Raw genomic sequence first — 24,269 nt, 5'->3', positions numbered from 1 at the left:
AGCACCTGTTACTTCTTGGGAGATAAATGAAGCCATCTGGTTATCTCCAGCAAGAACCCACCTATTTTGAACAAAATCAAGTTAGAGTTTGCAGTCCTAAGAGATTATCTATTCCAATTCTGTATTTCATAGAGGAGGTATTTGAAATTGGTATAATAATATAGTTTTCAAATCCAGACTGATTTGGCATTAAGTCCTCTGATTCCCACTCTCTCCATGTTAGAACCAGCTACCTTTCCAGAAGTCTTGAGATTGAGGGGCAGACATCAGTTCCATATCTTAAGGAGCCACTTGAGAGAGTCTCCAGTTTCCTTTCCCCTTGCAAGGTGCAGTGTGTGGAGTACTGATCTGAACTGAAGGTTTGTGAGCTGTAGGACCAAATTGGTGACAAAACTGATTCCCAGGTCCCAAGCACTGAGGGTAGGAGGAGGCATTTGGGAGGCTTGTGTGAACAGCGCGCTCAGAATGGGGTGGGCAGTCCAGCATCTCCCGACGTGACGGAAGCGCAGTCGCTCTCCACAAAGCTGTTCCCAAACCGACATCATCCCCGTGGCAAATGTTAAATCTCAGCTTGGCTCGTGGCGGTGGCCTAGCCTGGTAGAAAGGTCCTTACCTCCCGCTCTCCGCTCATCTTCCCCGCCTTCTGCAAGTCATTTAGCCAATGAGAGCTGTGAGAGGATGCCTGAGGCAGCTTCCACTTTCCGGAAGTCTCGGAGGGTTGGCCAATCAATGGGAACTTGATGGTTGCTAAGAAACACTTGAGTTTGGCTCCACCCGTGTTTCGCATTTAAGCCAATGAAAATCTGTGCTTTGAACTTGCCGCGAAACCTGGAAGGTTAGTTCCACCGCTTGTCTGTATTAGCGCCTGCGCAGATTGGGGAAAGTTCTGGAAGATAGTGGAGCTGCCGCCATTTTGCGGGAAGAGGAGTAGCTAGGGCTATAGTGCTGCATTTACAGCTGGGGCTCTGGAAGACAGCCGTGTTTCGCACCTCCCCCAACAAACCCAAAGGAACGGAGAAGACCGGGACGCCCTCCCCCCACCGCGGGGACCCGGAACTGGTGAGAAACCCTGAAACCTGGTTCCTCTCGACGTCACTTATGCGTGACGCACGGCGCCTGCCCCTGACGTCACAGGCAGAAAATGGCGTCAAGAGCACGTTCAGGCAAACTTACAAGTTTTTTTAGAAAATTGTTTTCTTTGACTTGGAAGTGTTTGCTACCTAAATGTAGCCCACTGGCAGGATTTTAGGGATAGGCAGCCTCGTGGCCATGTTTGTTACCGATGAGATGCTGTATCAAGGATCTCAGTGGCTCTAGGATCTTTTTCCAGGTCCGCGCAGCCCTGATGTTTAAGGTTGCAGATACGGGAGAGGGAGCATCAACCCGCTGCTTCTGAGGGAACACGTAGGATCGCCTTTCATCCCTAGTGTCGCCTCTCAGAGAGATGAAGGAATTTTGATTTGTCAGTCTTCAGTTTCTGAAAGGCTCATTTCAGTAGTTTGGCCTCTGCGGGCTTTTTGCCTCTCCTTTTGTGACCACACTTTCCGTGGCGGAAGAGAAGTGTAGAGAGGCCACGTACGAGGTTTTAGCCTTGGGACACTAGCCATCGGAGAGATGATGCTTATAGAACCATTTACTTTTTAAAACAATATTTATTAGCATTCATTTCTCTATTCGTTTTTTAATGTTTATTGTATTGGTTTGAGAGAGAAAGGGGAAGGAGGAGAGAGACAGGAATATCGGTCTGCTCTTGTTTGTGCCCTGACCGGGGATTGAACAGACAGCCTCTGCGCTTTGAGAGGATGCTCTAACAACCAACTGAGCCATCCAACCAGGGCTTTGACCATTTATTTTAAAGCATTGCCTTGGCTTGTTACACGTCATGGGGAATGTTTTTATCTTTCTTCATGTTCTTGTTCTTAATTAAGCTGCCTTCAGTTTGGAGACTGCCTTCGTTTGTGCCAGCTCAGTGAACAGTCCCGGGAGGTGGCGCTGCCATCACTCCTGGGGAGCGTTTGGTGAATTCTGCCTGAAATGGGCTGACAGTGGTTCTTCCTTCTCCTTTGGGTCTAAGTGCACTCTTGGGTCTTTAGTGTGACAGGGTCTGGGCACTGCCATGATTGTGGGTCCCTAAGGCAGTTTTTGGAGCAAGGAAGGAAGTTTCGTGATGTTTTAATGAATGGAATTGAATGGACTTTGACCCATAAGTTAGGACAGGGAGTGAAAATTAGGAACCTGAAAATTTAAAGTGTTTGGGACTTGACTGATTTTAGGACATCAGAAAGCTATACTAAACCCAGTGAGATTGCAAGTTTCAAAATGTGCTTATGTTATATATGTTTTTGTTTAAATTAGTTCACTTGTTTTTGAGTCTGAGGGAAAACTTGACTCCATCATTGGGGGTTTGTTTGTCAATGTAAGTGAAAGTTGTTTTGTGTGTATTAGATTACTCCAACCCTGTACTAGCACTTAACATTTCTTGAAATCGGAAGCATTTCATTTAGGGAAGAAAAAGCAGATTGTAAAGGATAAAGTTTATGACAAAATTTGTATGGATTTACCTGACCTGTAGTTGCTCAGTGGATAAAGCGTCCACCTGGAAATGCTGAGGTCGCCGGTTCAAAACTCTGGGCTTGCCTGGTCAAGGCACATATGGGAGTTGATGCTTCCAGCTCCTCCCCTTCTGTTCCAGCTCCTCTTTCTCTGTTTCTCTCTCTCCTTCTCTCTCTTCTCTCTAAAAATGAATAAGTAAAATTAAAAAAAAATTTGTATGGATTTGGCAGCCAAAATGATTGAAATGAAGTTTGAGGATCAAAACCTTTTCTTTTTAGAACCATTTTCCCCACAATAGGCCAAATAGTATATATTACAATTAGCCTGGTTCTTGATAATTCGGAACATATATCTATTATAGATAGAAGCAACATAATAAGGTGTGGCTAATAGGACTGATTTTCTTTCCTTTTTTTTTGTATTTTTCTTTTTTAAAAATTTAATTTAATTAATTAATTTATTTTTTTTTAACAGAGAGTCAGAGAGAGGGATAGGCAGGGACAGAAGACAGGAACGGAGAGATGAGAAACATCAATCATTAGTTTTTCGTTGCGCGTGCCACACCTTAGTTGTTCATTGATTGCTTTCTCATATGTGCCTTGACTGCGGGCCTTCAGCAGACCAAGTAACCCTTGCTTGAGCCAGCAACCTTGGGTCCAAGCTGGTGAGCTTTTGCTCAAACCAGATGAGCCTGCGCTCAAGCTGGCGACCTCGGGGTCTCGAACCTGAGTCCTCTGCATCCCAGTCTGACGCTCTATCCACTGTGCCACCGCCTGGTCAGGCTTTTTTTTTTTTTTTTTTTTTTTGGTATTTTTCTAAAGTGAGAAGAGGGGAGGCAGGCAGACAGACTCCCGCATGCGCCTGACCGGGATCTAACTGGCATGCCCACTAGGGGGTGATGCTCCTTTGCAACCAGAGCCATTCTAGCTTGAGGTGAAGGCCATGGAGCCATCCTCAGCGCCAGGGCCAACTTTGCTCCAATGGAGCCTTGGCTGCAGGAAGGGAAGAGAGAGAGAAAGGAGAGGTGGAAGGGTGGAGAAGCAGATAGGTGCCTCTGTGTGCCCAGCCGGGAATCAAACCCGGGACTTCCACACCCCAGGCTGACGCTCTACCACTTAGCCAACCAGCCAGGGCTGGGACTGATTCTTTTGATAAACCTATCAGAACATTAATTCTCTAGATAAATATATTTAAAAACAGACATTTTGATTTGCTGTGTACTTTTTAAAGTTTTCTTTTTTTTTTTTTAAATTTTATTTATTTATTCATTTTAGAGGAGAGAGAGAGAGAGAGAGAGAGAGAAAGGGGGGAGGAGCAGAAAGCATCAACTCCCACATGTGCCTTAACCAGGCAAGCCCAGGGTTTTGAACCGGCGACCTCAGCATTCCAGGTCAACGCTTTATCCACAGCACCACCGCAGGTCAGGCTAAAGTTTTCTTTAGAGTTATAAGCTATGAGAGAGCTAAAATCAGTATGTATAGTAGATAGAAATTAGACCAAAATCAGAGACTTTACTCCTGAGGCAGCTCTTCCCTTTGACTTTTGTGATTTTGAGCAGTTCATAAAACCTGTATTTCATCTGTGCATTGGATCTAATATCTGGCTTTAGAATCCATAACTTTGGGTTGCAAAATAAATGTAAGGTGTATTATAAGAGATTGAGTTCACTGGATTTTATTTAAGATTTTATTTATTGATTTTAGAGAAAGGCGAGGGGAGGAGTGGGAAGCATCAACTCATATGTGCCTTGACCTGGCAAGCCCATAACCAACAACCTCAGATATTTTAAGTTGTCACTTTATCCACTCTGCCCTCACATGTCATACAAGTTCACTGGATTTTAGACACATCAATTTGATTTTGGCTTGATTTCCATTTTAAGCCTTAAATTTGTTTCTAAGTAATTTTTATTGTTTAGCTCTTTCCAAGAATTTTATCTCTTGTAGCATGCCTAGCAGTATTAGGTACTGTAAGTCAGTGGTCCCCAACCCCCGGGCCACGGACCAATATCGGTCCGTGGGCCATTTGGTACTGGTCCGCAGAGAAAGAATAAGTAACTTACATTATTTCCGTTTTATTTATATTTAAGTCTGAACGATGTTTTATTTTTTTAAAATAACCAGATTCCCTCTGTTACATCCGTCTAAAACTCACTCTTGACGCTTAGTCACATGATACATTTATCCGTCCCACCCTAAAGGCTGGTCCATGAAAATATTTTCTGACATTAAACTGGTCCGTGGCCCAAAAAAGGTTGGGGACTGCTGCTGTAAATGATAAGTGTAATGATTTCTCTTTTCATATTTTTATATTATTTTTGTTACCTCTTAATATAATTTTTACATTACTCATATTACTTTATTAAGTCATCAAGTAGACTGGATTTTATGGGCACTGTTGAATGATGCATTAGCTGCTTTAAAGAAGACAAAGTTTTTTATTTATTTATTTATTGTATTTTTCCGAAGCTGGAAATGGGGAGGCAGTCAGACAGACTCCCGCATGTGCCCGACCGGGATCCACCCGGCACGCCCACCAGGGAGCGTCGCTCTGTAACGACCAGAGCCACTCTAGCGCCTGGGGCAGAGGCCAAGGAGCCATCCCCAGCGCCCGGGCCATCTTTGCTCCAATGGAGCCTTGGCTGTGGGTAGGGAAGAGAGAGACAGAGAGGAAGGAGAAGGGGAGGGGTGGAGAAGCAGATGGGCGCCTCTCCTGTGTGCCCTGGCCGGGAATCGAACCCGGGACTTTCGCACGCCAGGCCGACGCTCTACCACTGAGCCAACCGGCCAGGGCCTATTTATTTATTTTAAACAGAGACAGAGAGAGTCAGAGAGAGGGATAGACAAGGACAGACAGGAACAGAACAGAGAGATGAGAAGCATCAATCATTAGTTTTTTGTTGTGACACCTTAGCTGTTCATTGATTGCTTCCTCATATGTGCCTTGACCATGGGGCTACAGCAGAGTGAGTGAGTGACCCCTTGCTTGAGCCAGCCACCTTGGGTCCAAGCTGGTGAGCTTTGCTCAAACCAGATGAGCCTGCGCTCAAGCTGGTGACCTCGAGGTCTCGAACCTGGGTCCTCGGCATCCCAGTCTGACGCTCTATCCACTGAGCCACCACCTGGTCAGGCAAGAAGACAAAGTTTTTATGGATATGGAAAGTTCGATTATGATTAACAAGCTGGCATAGAAATTTCTTAAGATTAGTGGGAGAAGGGTTCAGCTTTATTCAGGTATAGTTGATATAAAGTTCTACACATTGGCCCTGGCCGGTTGGCTCAGCAGTAGAGCGTTGGCCCTGGCTTGTAGAAGTCCCGGGTTCAATTTCCGGCCAGGGCACACAGCAGAAGCGCCATCCCCTTCTCCACCCTTTCCCTCTCCTTCCTCTCTCCTTCCTCTCCATTTCTCTCTTCCCCTCCTGCAGCCAAGGCTCCATGGGAGCAAAGTTGGCCCAGACCTGAGGATAGCTCCATGACCTCTGCCTCACGCTAGAATGGCTCCGATTGCAGCATTGCAGCGGAGCATCGCCCCTTGGCGGGCATGCAGGGTGGATCCTGGTCAGGCGCAAGTGGGAGTCTATTTGTCTGCCTCCTCACCCCCTTCTCACTTCGGAAAAATACCAAAAAAAAAAAAAAGGTTGTGCACATTAAAGTGTACAATTTGATGAGTTTGAAACCATCACTCCAAAAGTTCCCTGTGCCCTTTTGTAATCCTTTGCTCCTAGTCCCTCTCCTCCTACTCTTATCTCTAGGCAACCACTCATCTGCTTTGTCACTGATTTAGTTTGCATTTTTCTAGAATTTTGTGTAAATGTAATCATACAATGTGTACTCTTTTTTTGGTCTGGTTTCTTAGCATAATTATTTTGAGGTTCATTTATGTTGTGTATATTGATTTTGTTTGGTATCTTCTGTTTTTCATATTTAACAGACCTGTGATAGGCAGACTTGAGGAAGACAATTGCTAGATGTGAAAGCTTGGGGGAGGCAAGAAGTCTTGCCTTGCCTGCCTAGACAAAAAGGCTTCTAAGTCAGATTGGTTAAACTTGTCTTAATCATAATCTTTCTGAGTTATCTAAAAAATAGTTCATATTGTATGAAAAATGTTTAATGATGAGTCCCCTAATTATTGATGTTTGGAAGGGGGATGTTGGAAAGAGCTTAGGGCAAATCTGCATTATTTTGGTGTTGCTTTGTCTTGTTTTAGTCTTGCATCTTTACCTTTTTACTGGTAATATGTGCTTATTTCTATGATTTTAGTTTAAACCAGTTATTCAGAATTTTGAACAGTGTAATGGAGGCCTAGTGTTCATTTGTAAAGTGAATAATAATTTTGAGTTCCGGCATTTTCTCTTCTACCTAGTTTCCTTCTAGACCCTTGACCTATTCTAACCACCAAGCAGAAATAGTTCAGATTTATAAGGTGCAAAACTAAACTGAGGGTAAGCAAGAGCCAGTAAGATCCCTTTGGAGTTTATGAAATGGAACTTTATTCCAAACTCTGTTTCTTGGAGGGGGAAGGGAAGGTGGGGTGCTGGAAGGGGAGGAAAAATATAGATGAGGTTCTTATGTGTTGATATCTTCTCCTCAGATCTACTACAATGGCATCTGATGACTTTGATATAGTGATTGAGGCCATGCTGGAGGCTCCCTATAAAAAAGAGGAGGTAATATTCTCACCTCACTCCTGGAATTGGGTTACTAAGAAAAAGCAGTTGTGGATCATTGGTTTCAACATTTTGTGAATTCTCTTTCCCTGTTTGTTTATTGTATACAGTGTCTATTCATAAAAGGCATAGTCTTTTAGTATGCTGTGCTAGAGACCCATACTCAAGGGCCATGCTTTTATAGTGGGTTCCCAAAAATGGGAGGGGGGCACTTGATGTGGTGGGAATGAGTGCTTTGCTCATAGCTCTCAATGATATGTTAGAAAGTCAGTGCACCTCAGACCTGATTTCTCACTCTCCTGAGAAATGGATGTTCAGCAACTAGTTTTGACATCAAAATCTGTCATTCTGGTCTCTTCCTCTTGAATAGTTTTCTTTCTTCTTATTTCCTTTGTTAGGAGATCCAGGTGCTTAAAAAGTTGGCTAGATAATTGAGAGCTTTGATTTCACATGCTTTTTTTATTATCTACTTTTGTTCTTTCTATGCCCAATGGAATCTGTGTTTGCTACTTGAACCCTGTGACATTTTCCTGGTGCACCCCTCAGGATGAGCAGCAAAGGAAAGAGGTTAAAAAGGATGGTCCTAGCAACCCCAGCAGCAGCACCGGCAACAGTGGCAGTGGGAGCAGCACCGGTGGGGAGGCAAGCAAGTGAGTGTGGTGAAGAATTGGGTTGGCAATTTAGGAAGGGAAACAACCATGTCCATTGGAGAAACAGTCAGAACACGGAGGTAGTTGGTTCTAAGACTGCTGATTTTTAGTAATGGCTCCACTGGCTCAGGGGAATAGTGGTGACTTGATTTAATGTTGTATATTAAGCATTTCAGTATAGATTTGTGAATCAGTTCCATCATTAATATATAGTGGTACCTTGAGATACGAGTTTAATTCATTCTGTAACTGAGCTTGTAAGTCAGTCAACTCGTGTATCAAACAAATTTCTCCCATTTAAAATAACTGAAATAGATTTAATCCATTCCAGCCCTGTGAAACATCCCCAAACCATCCTAAATTATGAAAAAAGACATGTTTTTAATTAAGAAACACACATGTATACTTTACCAATGCATAACAAAATATATGAAGTAAGAGAAAAAAGTGTTATTTAGTACTGTATTCTTACCTTGGAGACAGATGAGTGCAGCTAACGGAGGTGAATGGCAGAGGAGGAGGGAGGGAGGAAGGGGGGATGCAGGCACTGTAGACATGTAAACTAAAACTGCACTTTCTTAACACTAAATGTAAACTAAAACTGCATTTTCTTTAAACAAAACTAAAACTGCACTTTCTTTACTTAAAATGAAACCACAAAAACTTAATTGTAAAAAAATGCACTTTCTTAACTTTAAATTTAACCTAAGCTTAACATTACATATTTTTCATTTAATCATCACCTGTTTTTGCCTTTTTGGCTGCACTTTCAGCACTTTCACTTGCATTACTTTTGAATAAAAATCTATCCAAAGAGGTTTGTTTTTGCCTGCCTCTTAAAATGTTATGGAAATGTGACAAACAAGTGTCCTTAAAAAGTGCTGAAGCATGACCAGTTGAAACTTTTTCTGGGTGTTTCTTTTCAATGAAACGTGAAAGCTACCCGGGTTCGATTCCCGGCCAGGGCACACAGGAGAAGCGCCCATTTGCTTCTCCACCCCTCCGCCGCGCTTTCCTCTCTGTCTCTCTCTTCCCCTCCTGCAGCCAAGGCTCCATTGGAGCAAAGATGGCCCGGGCACTGGGGATGGCTCTGTGGCCTCTGCCTCAGGCGCTAGAGTGGCTCTGGTCGCAACATGGCGATGCCCAGGATGGGCAGAGCATCGCCCCCTGGTGGGCAGAGTGTAGCCCCTGGTGGGCGTGCCGGGTGGATCCCGGTCGGGCGCATGCGGGAGTCTGTCTGACTGTCTCTCCCTGTTTCCAGCTTCAGAAAAATGAAAGGAAAAAAAAAAAAAAAAAAAAAAGAAACGTGAAAGCTTCTCCCACATTGCCAGCATGTCTTTAATTTCACTTGTAGAAATCACTTCCTCTGATTCTACCTCCTCCTCACTACTAATCTCTTGCAGAAGCTCTGTATGTTGCATCATCTGTAGCTCCTTTAATTCCTCGGTTGAGAGTTCCTCCTCATGTTCCTCCATGAGCTTGTTTACATCACCCTCATCTACCTCCAGACCCATCGAGTTTCCAAGGGACACAATCTCCTCCAATGCTTCTACCCGGTCTCGGTCTCTGGTTCTAATCCTTTGAACTCCCTGTCTGCAACAACTATTTCCCTGCCAAGTTCAAGGTTCTTCTTGTAACCTCTTGCCATGCAAAGTCAGTAATGCGTAAACATATCACGATGTCGTAGTGATCTTTCCAAAACTCTCAAAGGTTTAGAATTGTATTCTCAGTCACCTCAAAGCAGCTGCAGAACAAATGCTTTGTGTAAAGCTTTTTAAAGTTGGAAATGACCTGCTGATCCATAGGTTGCAAGATTGAAGTCGTTTTGGGTGGGAGGTAGAGGACTTTCACAAATTTGAACTCATCGAGAATGTCATCTTCAAGACCAGGTGGGTGGGCTGGAGCATTATCAAGGATTACTAATGCTTTCATCGGGAGTTTATTTATTTGTTTTTTATTTTTGCATTTTTCAGAAGCTGGAAACGGGGAGGCAGTCAGACAGACTCCCGCATGCTCCCGACCGGGATCCACCCGGCATGCCCACCAGGAGGCGATACTCTGCCCCTCTGGGGCGTCACTCTGTTGCATCCAGAGCCATTCTAGCGCCTGAGGCAGAGGCCACAGAGTCATCCTCAGCGCTCAGGCCATCTTTGCTCCAATGGAGCCTTGGCTGCGGGAGGGGAAGAGAGAGACAGAGAGGAAGGAGAGGGGGAGGGGTGGAGAAGCAGCTGGGCGCTTCTCCTGTGTGCCCTGGCCGGGAATCGAACCCGGGACTTCTGCACGCCAGGCCGACACTCTACCACTGAGCTAACCGGCCAGGGCGGGAGTTTATTTTCTTGACGATATTTCTTCACTGCAGGACCAAAGACAAGATTTACCCATTCAATAAAAAACTGCCCTGTAACCCATGCCGTAGCATAGGTGCGCCGCATAACCTGCAGTTTTTCTTTTAAGAATCTTGTGAGTCTGAAAGGCTGGAGGATTTTCAGAATGATACACTAGCAGTGGCTTTACTTTACAGTCACCACTAGCATTTGCACACAATGCAAGGGTCAGATGGTCCTTCATGGGTTTATGGCCTGGCAGCCTCTTCTCCTCTACGGTGATGAAAGTCCTCCGGGGCATATTTCCCCAAAACAATCCTGTTTTATCACAGTTGAATACTTGTTGGGGGACATAGCCTTCCTTTGCGATAAGCACAGCAAAAGGTGCGATATACTCCTCAGCTGCCTTAACGTCAGCACTCGCAGCTTCACCATGCCTCACCACCGAGTGGATACCAGATCTCTTCTTGAAATTTTCAAACCAGCTGTGACTTGCCTTAAATGTATCTTCTGCTCCCTTTGAGGTTGATGGTTTTTCTTCTTCAAGTCGTCATAAATACTACATGCCTTTTTGCATATTACAGTCTCCGTCACTGTATCTCCTGCCAGCTCTTTCTCTTTCACCTATACCAGCAGAAGCCTCTCCATTTCTTCATGGATATTTGTCCTTAATTGGGACAGAATTGTAGTTCCTTTCACTGGATTTGTGCTTTTGATGGCATCCTTTTGTTTAAGGATGGTATAAATTGTAGATGTATTGTGGTCGTACAGCCTTGTCTGTTCAATCACTTGTACACCATGCTCATGTTTTTCTATTATTTCTTGCTTTACTTCTATCAACATCATTCTCTTCTTCTTCTCACCACTGTCCTTTACACTCACTTTCTTCGGCCCCATGATTGCACACACAAAAATGTTAGTAAAAAAATGCAAAAATGATGCAAGAACGAGTACAGCACACGAGATTCGACTTGATTCTGTGGGTGACAATTGAGAAAGAACAAGATGCTGGTGCTGTGCTGCTGATACTGGACCTGTGCGCCAACGCGCCAACTAGTGGCAGCTTCCCGAATCATGACTCGTATCTCGAACAAAATTTTGGACCGAGTCACAGCTTGTATCTTAAAAATTTAGTATGTTGGTCTGCTTGTATCTCAAGGTACCACTGTATTTCATTTGAGTAAAATAGCAAGAATACTCCTACTTTGGAAACACTAGCTTTGGCTGCTTCAGATGCTGACAGCAGCCAGGGCTGTGTGTAAGTTGGTGTTGTGTGGTGGCTGTGCCCTGCTGCCACATCATACGGGCTTGGATCCTTTACTGCTTTCTGTTTCACCATGGCCATACTGTCATTCCTTCTACTTGAGAGAGATAATGAAATCTTTGCAATAATAAGAATTTACTGTCTTTCACAGGAAAAAGAGGAGTCGGAGCCATAGTAAAAGCAGGGATAGAAAGCACAGGTCAGTCATTTTGAGGGCTCTTGGGTTTTGAGAATTATTATAAATGGAAAGATACAGGGATAGCTATACATTAAAGGCCTGAAGAGGTTGGTTGGTTCTTTAACAAACTAATTATTTCCATCTGTAGTCGTAGTCGAGACTGGGATCGGCATAGACGGAGAAACAGTCGGAGCCGAAGTCGAGATCGGCAGCGTCGTCACCGCAGCCGTAGCTGGGATCGTCGACATAGTAATGAGTCCCGAAGTCGGGACCGTCGTCGTGAGGATCGTGTGCACTATCGGAGTCCACCACTAGCCACTGGGTATCACCTTTTGCTAATAAGCTCACTTTTGTATAGTAATCTGGGTGAAAAACATGCACTGTGATTCCTGCCTGTAGATGCTTCTATCCTGCTTTGATAGGGAGGAGATTCAGTTACTGGAAGGGTGCTATTAAGAATTCACGTGTGGTATATTGAGTGGGATACTTGAAACCATGTCAACATAACAAATTAAAAATAAAAATTAGCCTGACCAGGCAGTGGCCCAATGGATAGAGTGTCAGACTGGGATGCAGAGGACCCAGGTTCGAAACCCCGAGGTCGCTAGCTAGTGCAGGATCATCTGGCTTGAGCAAGGCTCACCAGCTTGAGCCCAAGGTCACTTGCTTGAGCAACGGGTCACTCTGTCTGTTGTTAGTACCTCGGTCAGGGCATATATGAGAAAGTAATCAATGAACAATTAAGGTGCCGCAACAAAGATTGATGCTTCTCATCTCTCTTCCTTCCTGTCTGTCCCTCTCTCTGTCTCTCTCTGTCCCTGTCACCAAAAAATTAAAATTAAGAAAAAGAATTCACATGTGAAATGAGGTGGTGAGATCTGGTTTTCTAATGATGACAGACCCAACATTGAACCAACATAAGTAAAGTTGGGTGACACAATTTTCACTTTTTTCATTCTCTATTTCTTAGACGTAGGTATGGACACAGTAAGAGTCCTCATTTCAGAGAGAAGAGCCCAATCAGGTGAGTTGATAATACATACTTTTTTAGGGATTGTGAATAAAAAGACCTTTGAGCCAACCTTCAGAAATGTGCAGTACTTGAGGTTAGCTGGGGAACGATGATCAAGTATTCTGGGGCGGGGGGAACACAACAACTTTTACTCATTCTTTAGGGAGCCAGTTGATAATCTGAGTCCTGAGGAACGTGATGCCCGAACAGTTTTCTGTATGCAGTTAGCCGCCCGCATTCGGCCTCGAGACCTGGAGGACTTTTTCTCTGCTGTTGGCAAGGTAACCTGCCCCTTTTAGTTTTCTTCTGTCTTCTTTCCATCCCCCTTTATGTCCAATTTAGGATTTCCTTTTTCCCCGGGATAGGTTCGTGACGTACGTATCATCTCAGATCGGAACTCACGTCGTTCTAAGGGCATTGCTTATGTGGAATTCTGTGAAATCCAGTCTGTGCCACTGGCGATTGGGTTGACCGGGCAGCGGCTTCTGGGAGTACCTATTATTGTACAGGCCTCACAGGTGAGCAGGTTGAGAAACTGATGATATGAGAAGACAAGTTTGAAGGTAGGAGGTGGGGGACCTGACCCATCAGTTCTTCCTCTCTCAGGCTGAGAAGAACCGACTTGCAGCCATGGCCAACAATCTGCAGAAGGGCAGTGGTGGACCAATGCGCCTGTATGTGGGCTCCCTGCACTTCAATATCACTGAGGACATGCTCCGGGGCATCTTTGAGCCCTTTGGCAAAGTGAGTATAAAGTAAGAGAAACCTCTGAAGGTATTGGAAATAGTGGGGAGGGTCAGTGTTCCTTCATTCTGTCTGACTATGATTAACCCACTGTGTACCTAGTAAGGGGCATATGGGTCCATGCTGGGAAAATTAGGCTCCATCTCTATGTTTAGATTGTTCAGTAGACAAATGAGTCAGCATCATGAAATAAAAGGGTCTGGATTAAGTAAGATTAATCAGAAAAGGTATTTTGTGTGAAAAATGGACGTTGTCTCTTTTTTCAAAGATTTGGAGAAATTTAATTGGTGGCTAGAAATTAATTGGAGCTTTGTGAACAGTCTGGGTAGGAAAGGTCAAAGGTGTAGGTTACCCAAAAGAGTTATAATAATTTCTCCCTATTATACAGATCGATAATATTGTCCTGATGAAGGACTCAGATACAGGCCGCTCTAAAGGTTACGGTTTTATTACGGTAAGTCTCTAGTTGTTAACTTGTTTAATTTGGGTTTGTGCATCTGTTTGATTTTGCAGCTTCGTCCTCCTCCTTTAGGAACTGTGTAAATGACCCATAAACCCTGGTGCCTGAAGCTTGGACTAGCCTTCTTCCCCTTGAGATGAGTGCATTGCTAGAGATCTTGGCTTTGTTCCTGCACTCTGTCAGTGGCCCTGGTATGGGGGTATTCAGGAGTTCAGCCACCTTGGTGCTGCAGTTTGCTCTTTGGGTAATAGTAATGATTCCAGGCTGCAAGTGAAAGGTTGGTGGTATGAGGGAAGTTAGTTATGGGCTTTTATAGATACTGTATGCTTTACAGAATTGGTATATTTTTGTGATGGGGTGGGAATGGGAAGTTATGTACTTCCTTTTGGTGCTACCCTGTTTGAGGCAGTTTTCCCACTAAGAAGTATCTTTATACTAGAGGGAGATTAGTGAAGCCACCTAATAGTGGGCAAGTCTCATCTTTCCCTGACACTCCAATAAAATTGTTTCCAATTCCCGTAACTGGTTCTTCTAGCCTAGTGGTCGGCAAACCGCGGCTTGCCAGCCACATGCGACTCTTTCACAAAATACCATGTGCAGGCGCTACCTCGATAAGGAATGTACCTACCTATATAGTTTAAGTTTAAAAAATTTGGCTCTCAAAAGAAATTTCAATCGTTGTACTGTTGATATTTGGCTCTGTTGACTAATGAGTTTGCCAGCCACTGTTCTAGCCCATGTGCTCCAGGCTGAGGACTGGCTGCCAGCCACAAAGTCCGATAGAAACTGACATTTTCTGGGCTCAGTCCAGATAGTGTATACCCCCACAGTTACCTGCAGGGCAGAGGGGAGGTAGGTGGTGTTCTACCATGGCGATTGCTCACCTCAAAAATATCTAGTAAAGGCAGGCCATCTCCACCACCTGCCTAGGACTTGTCAGTAGCACGTGCCAGGCCCTAGGGCAGGTAATACCAGAGTAAACAAAGCCAGGTATGGCGTTCCTGGTGGCAGGTACCTTTTCTAGCTCTCTGTGTGACTCAGATTCGGAAAGGCTTCTGTGGGACCTTTTTGCCCTTATGTTGCTGCTCTTAGGTCAACATCCTTGATGCTTACACAGCATACTGGGAATCCTCTTTATGCCAGGCTGCTGCTGATGCAAGGGACGAGAGAGTAGAGGCCCTGTGGTCAGCAGGTCACTGAGTAAGCAGCCCTGTGGTGGACGTGAGGGTTGGATCCAGTCATCTTTTACAACACCAGGATGTGTCCCTCCTATAGCTGGGCTGTGGAGGTCCACATTCCTTTTTCTTAAGTAGAACTGAAACTTACTAGTCCTACCTGACCAGGCGGTGGCACAGTGAATAGAGCATTAGACATGGAGGACCAGGTTCGAAACCCCGAGGTTGCCAGCTTGAGCACAGGCTTACCTGGCTTGAGTACTCACTCACCAGTTTGAGTGAGGGATCCTAGACATGACCTTATGGTCGCTGGTTTGAAGCCCAGGGTCGCTGGTTTGAGCCCCAGGTTGTTGGCTTGAGCCAGGGGGTCACTAGCTCTGTTGCAGCCCCCTGGTCAAGGCACATATTAGAAAGCAATCTCTGAACAACTAAGGAGCTGCTTCTCATCTCCCTTCCTGTCTGTCTGTCCCTATCTGTCCCTCTCTCTGACTCTGTCTCTGTCCAAAAAAAAAGGGGGGGGGGAACTTACTAGTCCTAAGGCACAGGAGCCTTAGCTCTTGGTCTTCTGTTTTATATGCCCATTTGTAAAAGAGCCCGTTAAGCTAGGCTCCCTACAGATAATACACTTTTTACATTGTTAAGTTTTTAGTAGAGCTGGAAGATTGTAAAGTGTTTACCACTGGGTCACTTGGAAAAGGTCCCTTTCAGAGAACAATTTTAGGGGGATCTGAGGTCCCATTTCCTGAGAAAAGTTTGTGCTGCAGCAAGCATGCACTTTTCTTGGGATAGTAGGACTAGGAGTGCTAGTGGGGCTTTGAGGGCATGTCTGTGGCGAAGAGGTGACTGACATGGCCTGGGTTTCTTGTAGTTCTCTGACTCTGAGTGCGCACGGCGGGCCCTGGAACAGTTGAATGGATTTGAGCTTGCTGGTCGACCTATGAGGGTTGGCCATGTGACTGAGCGACTAGATGGTGGCACAGATATTACTTTTCCTGATGGAGACCAGGAGCTGGATCTGGGATCAGCAGGTGGACGTTTACAGCTCATGGCCAAATTGGCAGAAGGTAGAGTTTCTCTACAGAGTGAAGAACATGGGGTTGAATTGTAGATCAAGGGTTGGGACTTTACCTTTTCTTTTCCTTTTAGGCTCTGGAATCCAGCTGCCAACCACAGCTGCTGCCGCCGCTGCCACCACTGCCGCTGTCCAAGCTGCTGCCTTGCAGTTGAACGGAGCAGTTCCTTTGGGGGCCCTAAACCCAGGAGCTCTGACTGGTAGCCTTGGAGCTGGGAAAGGGAGAGATGGGCTGGGGCCTGGAAAGAAGGAGTGCTCTGTGCTCACTAACCTACTTTGCCTTTCTTTTCTAGCTCTGAGTCCAGCCCTGAACCTTGCCTCTCAGGCAATCGCCACCCAGTGCTTCCAGCTTTCTAGCCTTTTTAACCCCCAGACCATGTGAGTCTCAGGACCCTGCTCATTTTAGTCTCTGATTTTTTTCCTTAATTTGGCTTTCATTTACCTCTTCTCCTTGCCCCAGGTAAATCAGTGGCACAGTATTGCCTCCCTGTGCCTCTGAGTACTGCTACTCCCCTCTTCACAACCACCCTTCTATGGCCCCTTCTCTCCATTTTGTGGACCAAGCCATCATGAGGTCATGGACATTAATTCTGGGGGCATTGGGGCCACCCTTAGACACCAGGAAGAGCTTCTGCCCACGGCCCGACTGGGAATGGACTCTGCTGAGCAACCACTAGTCGAAGAGAGCAGAGTTACTGAACACCTGTTTCTTCGTGCATACCGTTTCCTGGGATGATCTTCATTGCCCTTTCCAACCACCTCCTAGTGATTCCTTGATTCCTCCTCTGTTGGGAAGGCCATAGGGCATTAACTGAAGGAACTGACTTTTTTTTCCCTATACCTTTACCCTACAATTCTGTCAACGAAAAACCTTTAAGCCCTGGTCCAAGAGGTCTTTGGAGTTGGGGGGGGGGGGATGAACCTTGAAGGTGCTGGTTTGTGCAAGGGCCCTGGAAGATAGCTTGGACTTGTATGTGCATTGTGAAGCTGCCTTAGACCTCAGCTTGGGGCCAGAACTACTGTGAGCTCAGCCTCTTGCTGGGAGCGGTAGAAATGATCTATCCTGCCAGGCATTTTGGATGTCTTAGGGGCATTCAGGAGTTTAGTGAAAGATGGGGTACCTTTTCCATACCTTTCATCTTCCTCTGTATAGTCCTTCCTCCCAGGTCCTTCCTCCGGTCCAGGGTGAGAGGGTGGTGGGGAGTCTGCTACTCTCTACCACTTCCCACGTGCCTCTACTGTAGGCTCCACCCCAGCTGTGAAAACTGCTCCTGTCCCCTACCTGGGCACATGCGAGCCCTTCTCACTGGATTTTATACCCTTGTGTGTACACACACACACACACACACACACACGAAAACTTTGTATAAAAGGCAAGTCTTGCTGTTGTGGTGGCTGCTGCCCATATGTGTGTAGTCTCAGTAAGTTGTGTCTGATGTTAATGTCTAATAAGCCAAAACCATGAATAGTTCTAGGGATATAAAACATTTGTAATGTCATTGTGTTTTCTTTCTTTTCTTTTATTTATTTTTTATTTTTTGTATTTTTCTGAAGTTGGAAACGGAGGCAGTCAGACTCCCGCATGCGCCCGACCGGGATCTATCCGGCACGCCCACCAGAGGGCGATGCTCTGCCCATCTGAGGGGTCACTCTGTTGCAACCAGAGCCATTCTAGCACCTGAGGCAGAGGGCAGAGGCCACAGAGCCATCTTCAGCACCCGGGCCAACTTTGCTCCAATGGAGCCTTGGCTGCGGGAAGGAAAGAGAGAGACAGAGAGGAAGAAGAGGGGGAGGGGTGGAGAAACAGATGGGCGCTTCTCCTGTGTGCCCTGGCCAGGAATCGAACCTGGGACTCCTGCACGCCAGGCTGACGCTCTACCACTGAGCCAACAAGCCAGGGCTTCTTTATTTTAATGTTACCTAACCTTCTTTAGAAAGAAAAAAAGACAAAAAGCACATACCTGTATACAGATGTATCTGCATTATACTCTCCGCCCCATGGTTCTCTTCCATCTATCTGCCTTCATCTTAACTATCTCCAAGCCTACCTGCCCACTGTACTTTAGACTTTCAGGTTCTGTCAGTGCCTAAGGACAGATCTTGTCTTTCCACCAGAGGGCAGTGTGACAGCAGCACATTCTGTGCCTTCTTTTAGGGTGTTTTAAGATCTTGAGAAGCATAACTACCAGAGAAACCTCCCAAACTCACCATTGTTACCAGGGGCCTCCATGCTGCCTTTAGCCCTGATTATAATATAAATCCCAGTCCAGTATCCAAAGGGATTCGGGCATCATACATCAGGACTCTTCAGGCCTAGTCTTCGATTCTGCCAGTCACTCAACTCTGTTTTCCATATGTATAGCTCAGCCTGGGAAAGCGCAGGCCTGGGAACAGTGGCTTTCAGGGAGATGAATATTCCAGGAATGGCCCTACCATAAGGGAGGCACACATTCCTCTGCCAGTTTTGTAAGGCTTATAACAGGTGACAGAGTTAGAGCCTGGCTCACCAGCTAGGAACCAGATAAGAGGAGGAGATCTGAGGTTCAGGGGCAGGGCTCTGTTGGGCTCCTTTATTCTGTACTGGTCTCTATGGCAACAGAATGTTAAGACTATTGTCTTGCTAAAAATATGGATAATTGCTGTTAGATTTTAATTTGTCAGCTCTCAGACTTATAAAGCAGAGTAATTGTTTTTTGGCGATAACTTCTGGGGTTGATTTTAACACAAGTATTAAGTACAGGAAGCCTTTTTGTGGCATAAAAGACCTCTGGGACCTAGGACTGGTTTTTGATTCTTTTAGGCTGCTGCAGTCTTGCTGCTGCTGTTTCTTTTGCTGCCACCGCCACCTCTTCCCTATCCTAGTTTGCTCTCAACCTGGGGGAAGGGTAGGAGAATGCATTATTTTTAGGTAGGAGCAACTGGCTATGGCCCAGTCCCCCCCCCCCCATATTTATTGATTTATCTGCTGATGCATCCTGAGAAGCACAGTGCGGACCATTTTTGTTAGTCATGCTGAAGCTATGGACCAGGCCTCCTCATGGCAGTCTTGAACTCTAAACTATAAATACCCATAGGCCTGCCTTCCTGCCCTCCTCAGATGGGCCCACATCTGTGCTTGGATTCTTCATGTTCCCATTCCTACCTACTTTGGGCTTCCTGCCCTTAGGCTCTTTTCACCTCAGTTCTTCCTTGCCTCCTGGTCTTGCTTCATACATCCTCTTGGTGGGGGAGAGAAAAGGAAGAAAGACAGCTTCTCTAGCCTTAACCTATGTAAGGTGACTGTGTCTGGTGTGTGACAGCCGGTGTCACTGTATGACTCAGTGCCTAGTCACCCTCTATTGGGAGTGGTTGGAATGGAGAGATGGGGGCAGTAAACAGCTCCTGAGCCTAGCCTAAGGCGAAAGAAACCTCCCTCAACCTCTCTCCTGCCTGACAAGAGTAGGGGTGGTGGTGAGACTGACCCAGATATGTCCCAGCATAGTTAGAATTTCCCCACCAGTTCTCAGTTCACAATAGGATTTTCACCTGACTTTTGGCTTATAGCCTATGATTCTGTCTTCCCTAAGGCAGTGGTATTTCCTCCCTTTTTTAAAAAAACTGCTGTGTTCTTGACATTGGGATACAGGAAATAATGCTTGGACAGTTAGAAGAGTCTACCCTGGCTCCAAAAAATGAGGTGGTGAGAGGTGGTGTAATGATAACTTAAAATTTATGTAGGATTTGTTATGGGTTAGGCCTGTGATGGTGAACCTATGATCAGCACTGACACGCGTAGCCATTTTTGATGACATGAGGCTGCATACCAGAGAAGTATGGGGCCGCATGCCGAGAAGGACGTTTCATCCTCGGCTCCTGCACGGCCAGGTGCAGTAGCCGAGGATAAAACATTTGCTGTAGTGTAGACACTGTGTGCCGGAGGTCTGTAGACCAAAACAACAGAACTCCAGCACAAAGCATCTATCAATAGTTCTGGGACTTCTGGGTCTATTAGGGGATCTTTGACCTCACTTCCGGCTGGCGGAGCAGGGAGCAGTAGAATGCCGTGGGGGACACATCTCGGGGCCCTGAGATGCCTTTACCATCAACCACATAACCACAGCAACCATCATCCAATCTACTGTTCTAGGGTGTTGTGGATTTCTAATTGACCATCATTACTGAGATAAGTGAGGGGGAGGCTGGGAGAGGAGAGGGCCTGTGCTATGGGTGCCATTTCCTGCAATTAGAAATAGTGGCAGCCATCTTAATTTACATAAGATGCAACTTGCAGAATTTCAAGACAGCATCTGGGCTCAGGTGTTTGTCGACTTGAGGTCAAAGCTTGAGAATCTGGAAAGATGCCACTTGGAGAATCAAGAGGAGTGCCACTACGAACAAGAAATTTGGAGTGCCTGGAACTGATTACCAGACACTTTTAACACTCTGAAAAATATAGCAGTGGCTTGACTCACAATTTTTCCCTCTATGTACTTTTGTGAGACCTTATTCTCAGCGTTAAATAATATCAAAACCAACAAAAGAAACAGATTGACAGATGAAGTTAGTAGCGCTTGCTGGGGCTTGAGGTGTACAAAATAACCTTCAATTGGAGATTTAGCCAATGAAATTCAGCAGCAAAAAAGTCACTAATAGGTTAGTTAAAGAATTCCCCTTTCCCTCACTTATCTTAGTTCATGGCACCTCACACAAGTTAAATAATATCAAGACCAACAAAAGAAACCGACTGACAGATGAGCAAAGAAGTCACTAAGCAGGTAAGTTAAATAATTAGTTTTTGGTTTATTAAATACAGTTATATATTACAATTATACATTTTTGTTATTTAAACTATAAATATCATGAAATTATAGTTTTCTCGAAGTGTATACCACCTGAGTTATGCTTGGTTTTTTTGGCGAATTTTGACCCAACAAGCTCAAAAGATTGCCCATCACTGGGTTAGGCACTGTTCTAATCACTTTATATGTATTGAATCAATCCTACAGTGACTTTCTGAGGTAGATTTATTTATTTATTTGTTTGTTTGTTTGAGCGAGGCAGGGGGAGAGAGAGACAAGAACATTGAACTGCTCATGTATGTGCCTTAACTGGGGAATCTAACCCAGCAGCCTCCACACTCCGGGACGATGCTCCAACCACCCGAGCTATCTATCTGGCCAGTGCTAAAGTAGATTCTTTATTTACTTTGTAAATGAGAAAACTGATGCCCAAAGAAGTGAAATAACTTGCCCCACATTTACAAAGGTGGCCAGTTTAGGATTCCAGTCCAGGCAGACTAGCTTCATATTCCTTGACCTTAATCTTAACCTGCCTCTCGGCACCACTGTGGAAGCCAAGGCCTTGAAGTCATGGAGAAGCGTGGCTTTCCCTATCTCTATACCCATAGTTCTCAGTATATCCTTACATTTTTCCACTTACATATCTGCTTGTTTTGTTCCTCTTCCTGTCCCTCTTCTGCTGGTCAAAATCAAGCCCTTTAAGACAGAAACTTTTCTAGTTAAGAGTTGACTTCCCTTTTCAGTACTCTGTCCTATTACAGGTCTTACTCTGCCTTTATTTCCAGTTCTTTGTAAACTCTATTGATAGATGGTTATGGCCTTATGAGCCCAAGCATAAATGTGTCTTTTCATTATTGCTTTGCTTTGTACATATTACATATCTGTTGAATTCTCTCTTAGTTCAGGTTGGAGCCAGGCTTTCCAAAGCCTGTTCCTTCCAGCCTGCTTTCCCTGGGAGCTTCATCTATTTCTTCCTCTCTACTTCAAGAGAGGAGGCAGCTTTACTCTTTGGTGTTACCATGGTAGCCTATGATGCTTTCTGTCTAAAATGCTGCTTGCCATCTACCAGAGACTGATGTTTCCATGGCAACCAGGTGAAGTCAATAGTCATGAGCTGGATGCAGGAAAGGAATTTTGGTTTGAGAAGCTCTGAGTCTGAGTCTTCTGGCTTCAAACACCCTTCTCCTCCCTCCCAACTTTTGCACTGTATCCAGGACTGATTTGTTCTGCTCTTGGTTGAGAGAGCTCTGTGTAAGGTGAAGCAATACCAGCTTACTTAGATCATGTGGAAAGGTGGAGACAAGGAAAGAGCTGATCAAAGATCACTTTAAAAAGTGGGATGAGCCTGACCTGTGGTGGCACAGTGGATAAAGTGTCGACCTGGAACGCTAAAGTCGCCGGTTCAAAACCCTGGGCTTGCCCGGTCAAGGCATATATGGGAGTTGATGCTTCCTGCTCCTCCCTCTCCCTTCTCTCTCTCCTTCTCTCTCTCTCTCTCTCTCCTCTCTAAAAATTAATAAAAGAAAAACAAAAAAGATAGTGAAAAAAGTGGGATGAGGCCCTGGCCGGTTGGCTCAGTGGTAGAGCGTTGGCCTGGCGTGCAGGAGTCCTGGGTTCAATTCCCGGCCAGGGCACACAGGAGAGGCACCCATCTGCTTCTTCACCCTTCCCCCTCTCCTTCCTCTCTGTCTCTTCCCCTCCCGCAGCCAAGGCTCCATTGGAGCAAAAGTTTGCCCGGGCGCTGAGGATGGCTCTATGGCCTCTGCCTCAGGTGCTAGAATGGCTCTGGTTGCAACAGAGCAACGCCCCATATGGGCAGAGCATCGCCCCCTAGTGGGCATGCCGGGTGGATCCCGGTCGGGCACATGCAGAGTCTGTCTGACTGACCCCCCACATTTCCAACTTCAGAAAAATACAAAAAAATATAAATAAATAAATAAATAATAAATAAATAAAAAGTGGGATGAGTTCTGTTAACTGTCCCAGATGATCTCTCAAGAGCCCTTATGGAATGGGCTAGATTTGTGGAGAGCCATTAAGCAGTTATTTTTGAGGGCAGTGGGTAGATATGGATGAGGTGCATGAAAACTAGAAAAGAGCCAGTCACTGGATTGCAGAGGGGAAAACAATGACCATGGAAATCAGACCTGTGAAACTCTTGCCAACGTTCCAGAAAGGATGGGAGCTTCTATCAGCTTTCAAGCATCATGATGTCCACTTTTTTAGAATGAGTGGTTCTCCAAATTAACCTCTTTCTCCCAATTCCTGGAGGTCTCCCAACCAAGCCAGGAGACCTTCATCCTATAGCAGATAGGTCACACTCTAGAGCAGGGGTCTCAAACTCAACTCAGCATGTGGGCCGCAGAGCAAGATCACAGCTGTTCGGCGGGCCGCACTAGGTCTACAAAAGGCAACTATTACGCAACACTTTTCTCACTGCAGTTGAAAACAAAAAAAAAAAATCAGTACAACAAGCACAATCGTACATGCAGTTTACTCTGTCACAAAACGACCAGAAACTAGTTCGCATCACAACTGCTGTTAACTAAGCTAATATCTAGCTAGGATGCTAGAGAAATGAAAAATACAAGTAGGCCCCTAGGCTTACTTAATTTTATCCAAAATATTTTGAACTTCGTGGATTAATCTGCGGGCCGCACAAAATTGTTCGGCGGGCCGCATGCGGCCCACGGGCCACGAGTTTGAGACCCCTGCTCTAGAGCAACACTGCATGGTTCAGATCTCTCTTCTGTCTTAAAACAGCTGAGTGAGCTTGGTATGACTCTACTTCTCTAATTCAGACTCCTCATCACAGTTAAAAAAAAAAAAAAAAAGAAGTACCTATCTCAAGGATGTGAGGATTAAATGAAATGATCCCTGTAGAGGGCTTAGAACTTAGCTTGTCATTACTATTGCCATCATTATTCCCATTTGTCTGGATGCTGCACACTTGACTTTCTCCCTGACCTCATTCTCCTTCCCTTGAGCAACCTCAGAGAATGCTCAGGATTTGTAGGGGGAGAAATGAGGGTAGGACCATGATGAAAAACAAACCTTAATTGTTCCTGCACTAAAAATCCCAGGCTCACGAGGTCCTGGGTCACATACAACCAGCCTAGCTTTCAGGAAAACAAATTCCACTATCTGATCTTTTTTTATTCCTAAACTGTATAATCAGGTTACAGCAAGATGGCTTTGAAAAATAAGAGTCCCCCAGTTACCTTCAGGGTACCTAGTGCCTTTTACTTCTGGCTCTCACTGTTTAGAGCCCTTTGCTTAGTGTGGGTCCTTACCTCCCCCAAGCATTTCTGTAGCTCCTGCTTTTGGTCTTTGGAACCTAACTCTACTCTGGCCATTTCTTTTCAGGATAAGTATTTTAAATCATCACAGGTT

General features: G+C 45.3%; 1 protein-coding gene across 5 annotated transcripts; it reads left to right on the top strand.

The window, feature by feature from the left end:
* The first annotated feature begins 862 nt into the window (after positions 1-862).
* RBM23 (RNA binding motif protein 23) lies at positions 863-17,597 on the top strand. 5 transcript variants are annotated; one of them, XM_066277427.1, is made up of 14 exons: positions 863-1,059; positions 7,144-7,219; positions 7,766-7,869; positions 11,609-11,656; positions 11,784-11,957; positions 12,606-12,659; positions 12,811-12,928; positions 13,013-13,165; positions 13,254-13,391; positions 13,780-13,845; positions 15,895-16,090; positions 16,173-16,298; positions 16,392-16,476; positions 16,559-17,597. In XM_066277427.1, exons 2-14 carry the CDS (start codon positions 7,154-7,156, stop codon positions 16,560-16,562), a joined length of 1,332 nt encoding a protein of 443 aa, XP_066133524.1. In that variant the 5' UTR covers positions 863-1,059; positions 7,144-7,153; the 3' UTR covers positions 16,563-17,597. The 5 variants fall into 5 exon arrangements, with proteins under 5 accessions (XP_066133524.1, XP_066133523.1, XP_066133525.1 ...); XM_066277426.1 differs by having other exon boundaries at positions 16,392-17,597; XM_066277428.1 differs by lacking the exon at positions 11,609-11,656 and having other exon boundaries at positions 16,392-17,597.
* Positions 17,598-24,269: the final 6,672 nt, after the last annotated feature.

This window comes from Saccopteryx bilineata, chromosome 4 (assembly GCF_036850765.1).
Source record: "Saccopteryx bilineata isolate mSacBil1 chromosome 4, mSacBil1_pri_phased_curated, whole genome shotgun sequence".
Lineage (NCBI taxonomy): Eukaryota > Metazoa > Chordata > Mammalia > Chiroptera > Emballonuridae > Saccopteryx > Saccopteryx bilineata.
The sequence above is the reverse complement of the archived record's forward strand: the minus strand, read 5'-3'. Positions and strand labels throughout refer to the sequence as shown.

Excerpts from the sequence above, each read along its gene's own strand:
- RBM23 (XM_066277427.1), top strand. The coding sequence starts at position 7,154 with ATGGCATCTGATGACTTTGATATAGTGATTGAGGCCATGCTGGAGGCT. Across the intron at positions 7,870-11,608 it reads ACCGGTGGGGAGGCAAGCAA|GAAAAAGAGGAGTCGGAGCC; the intron begins GTGAGTGTGGTG and ends TGTCTTTCACAG. Across the intron at positions 13,166-13,253 it reads TTATTGTACAGGCCTCACAG|GCTGAGAAGAACCGACTTGC; the intron begins GTGAGCAGGTTG and ends TTCCTCTCTCAG.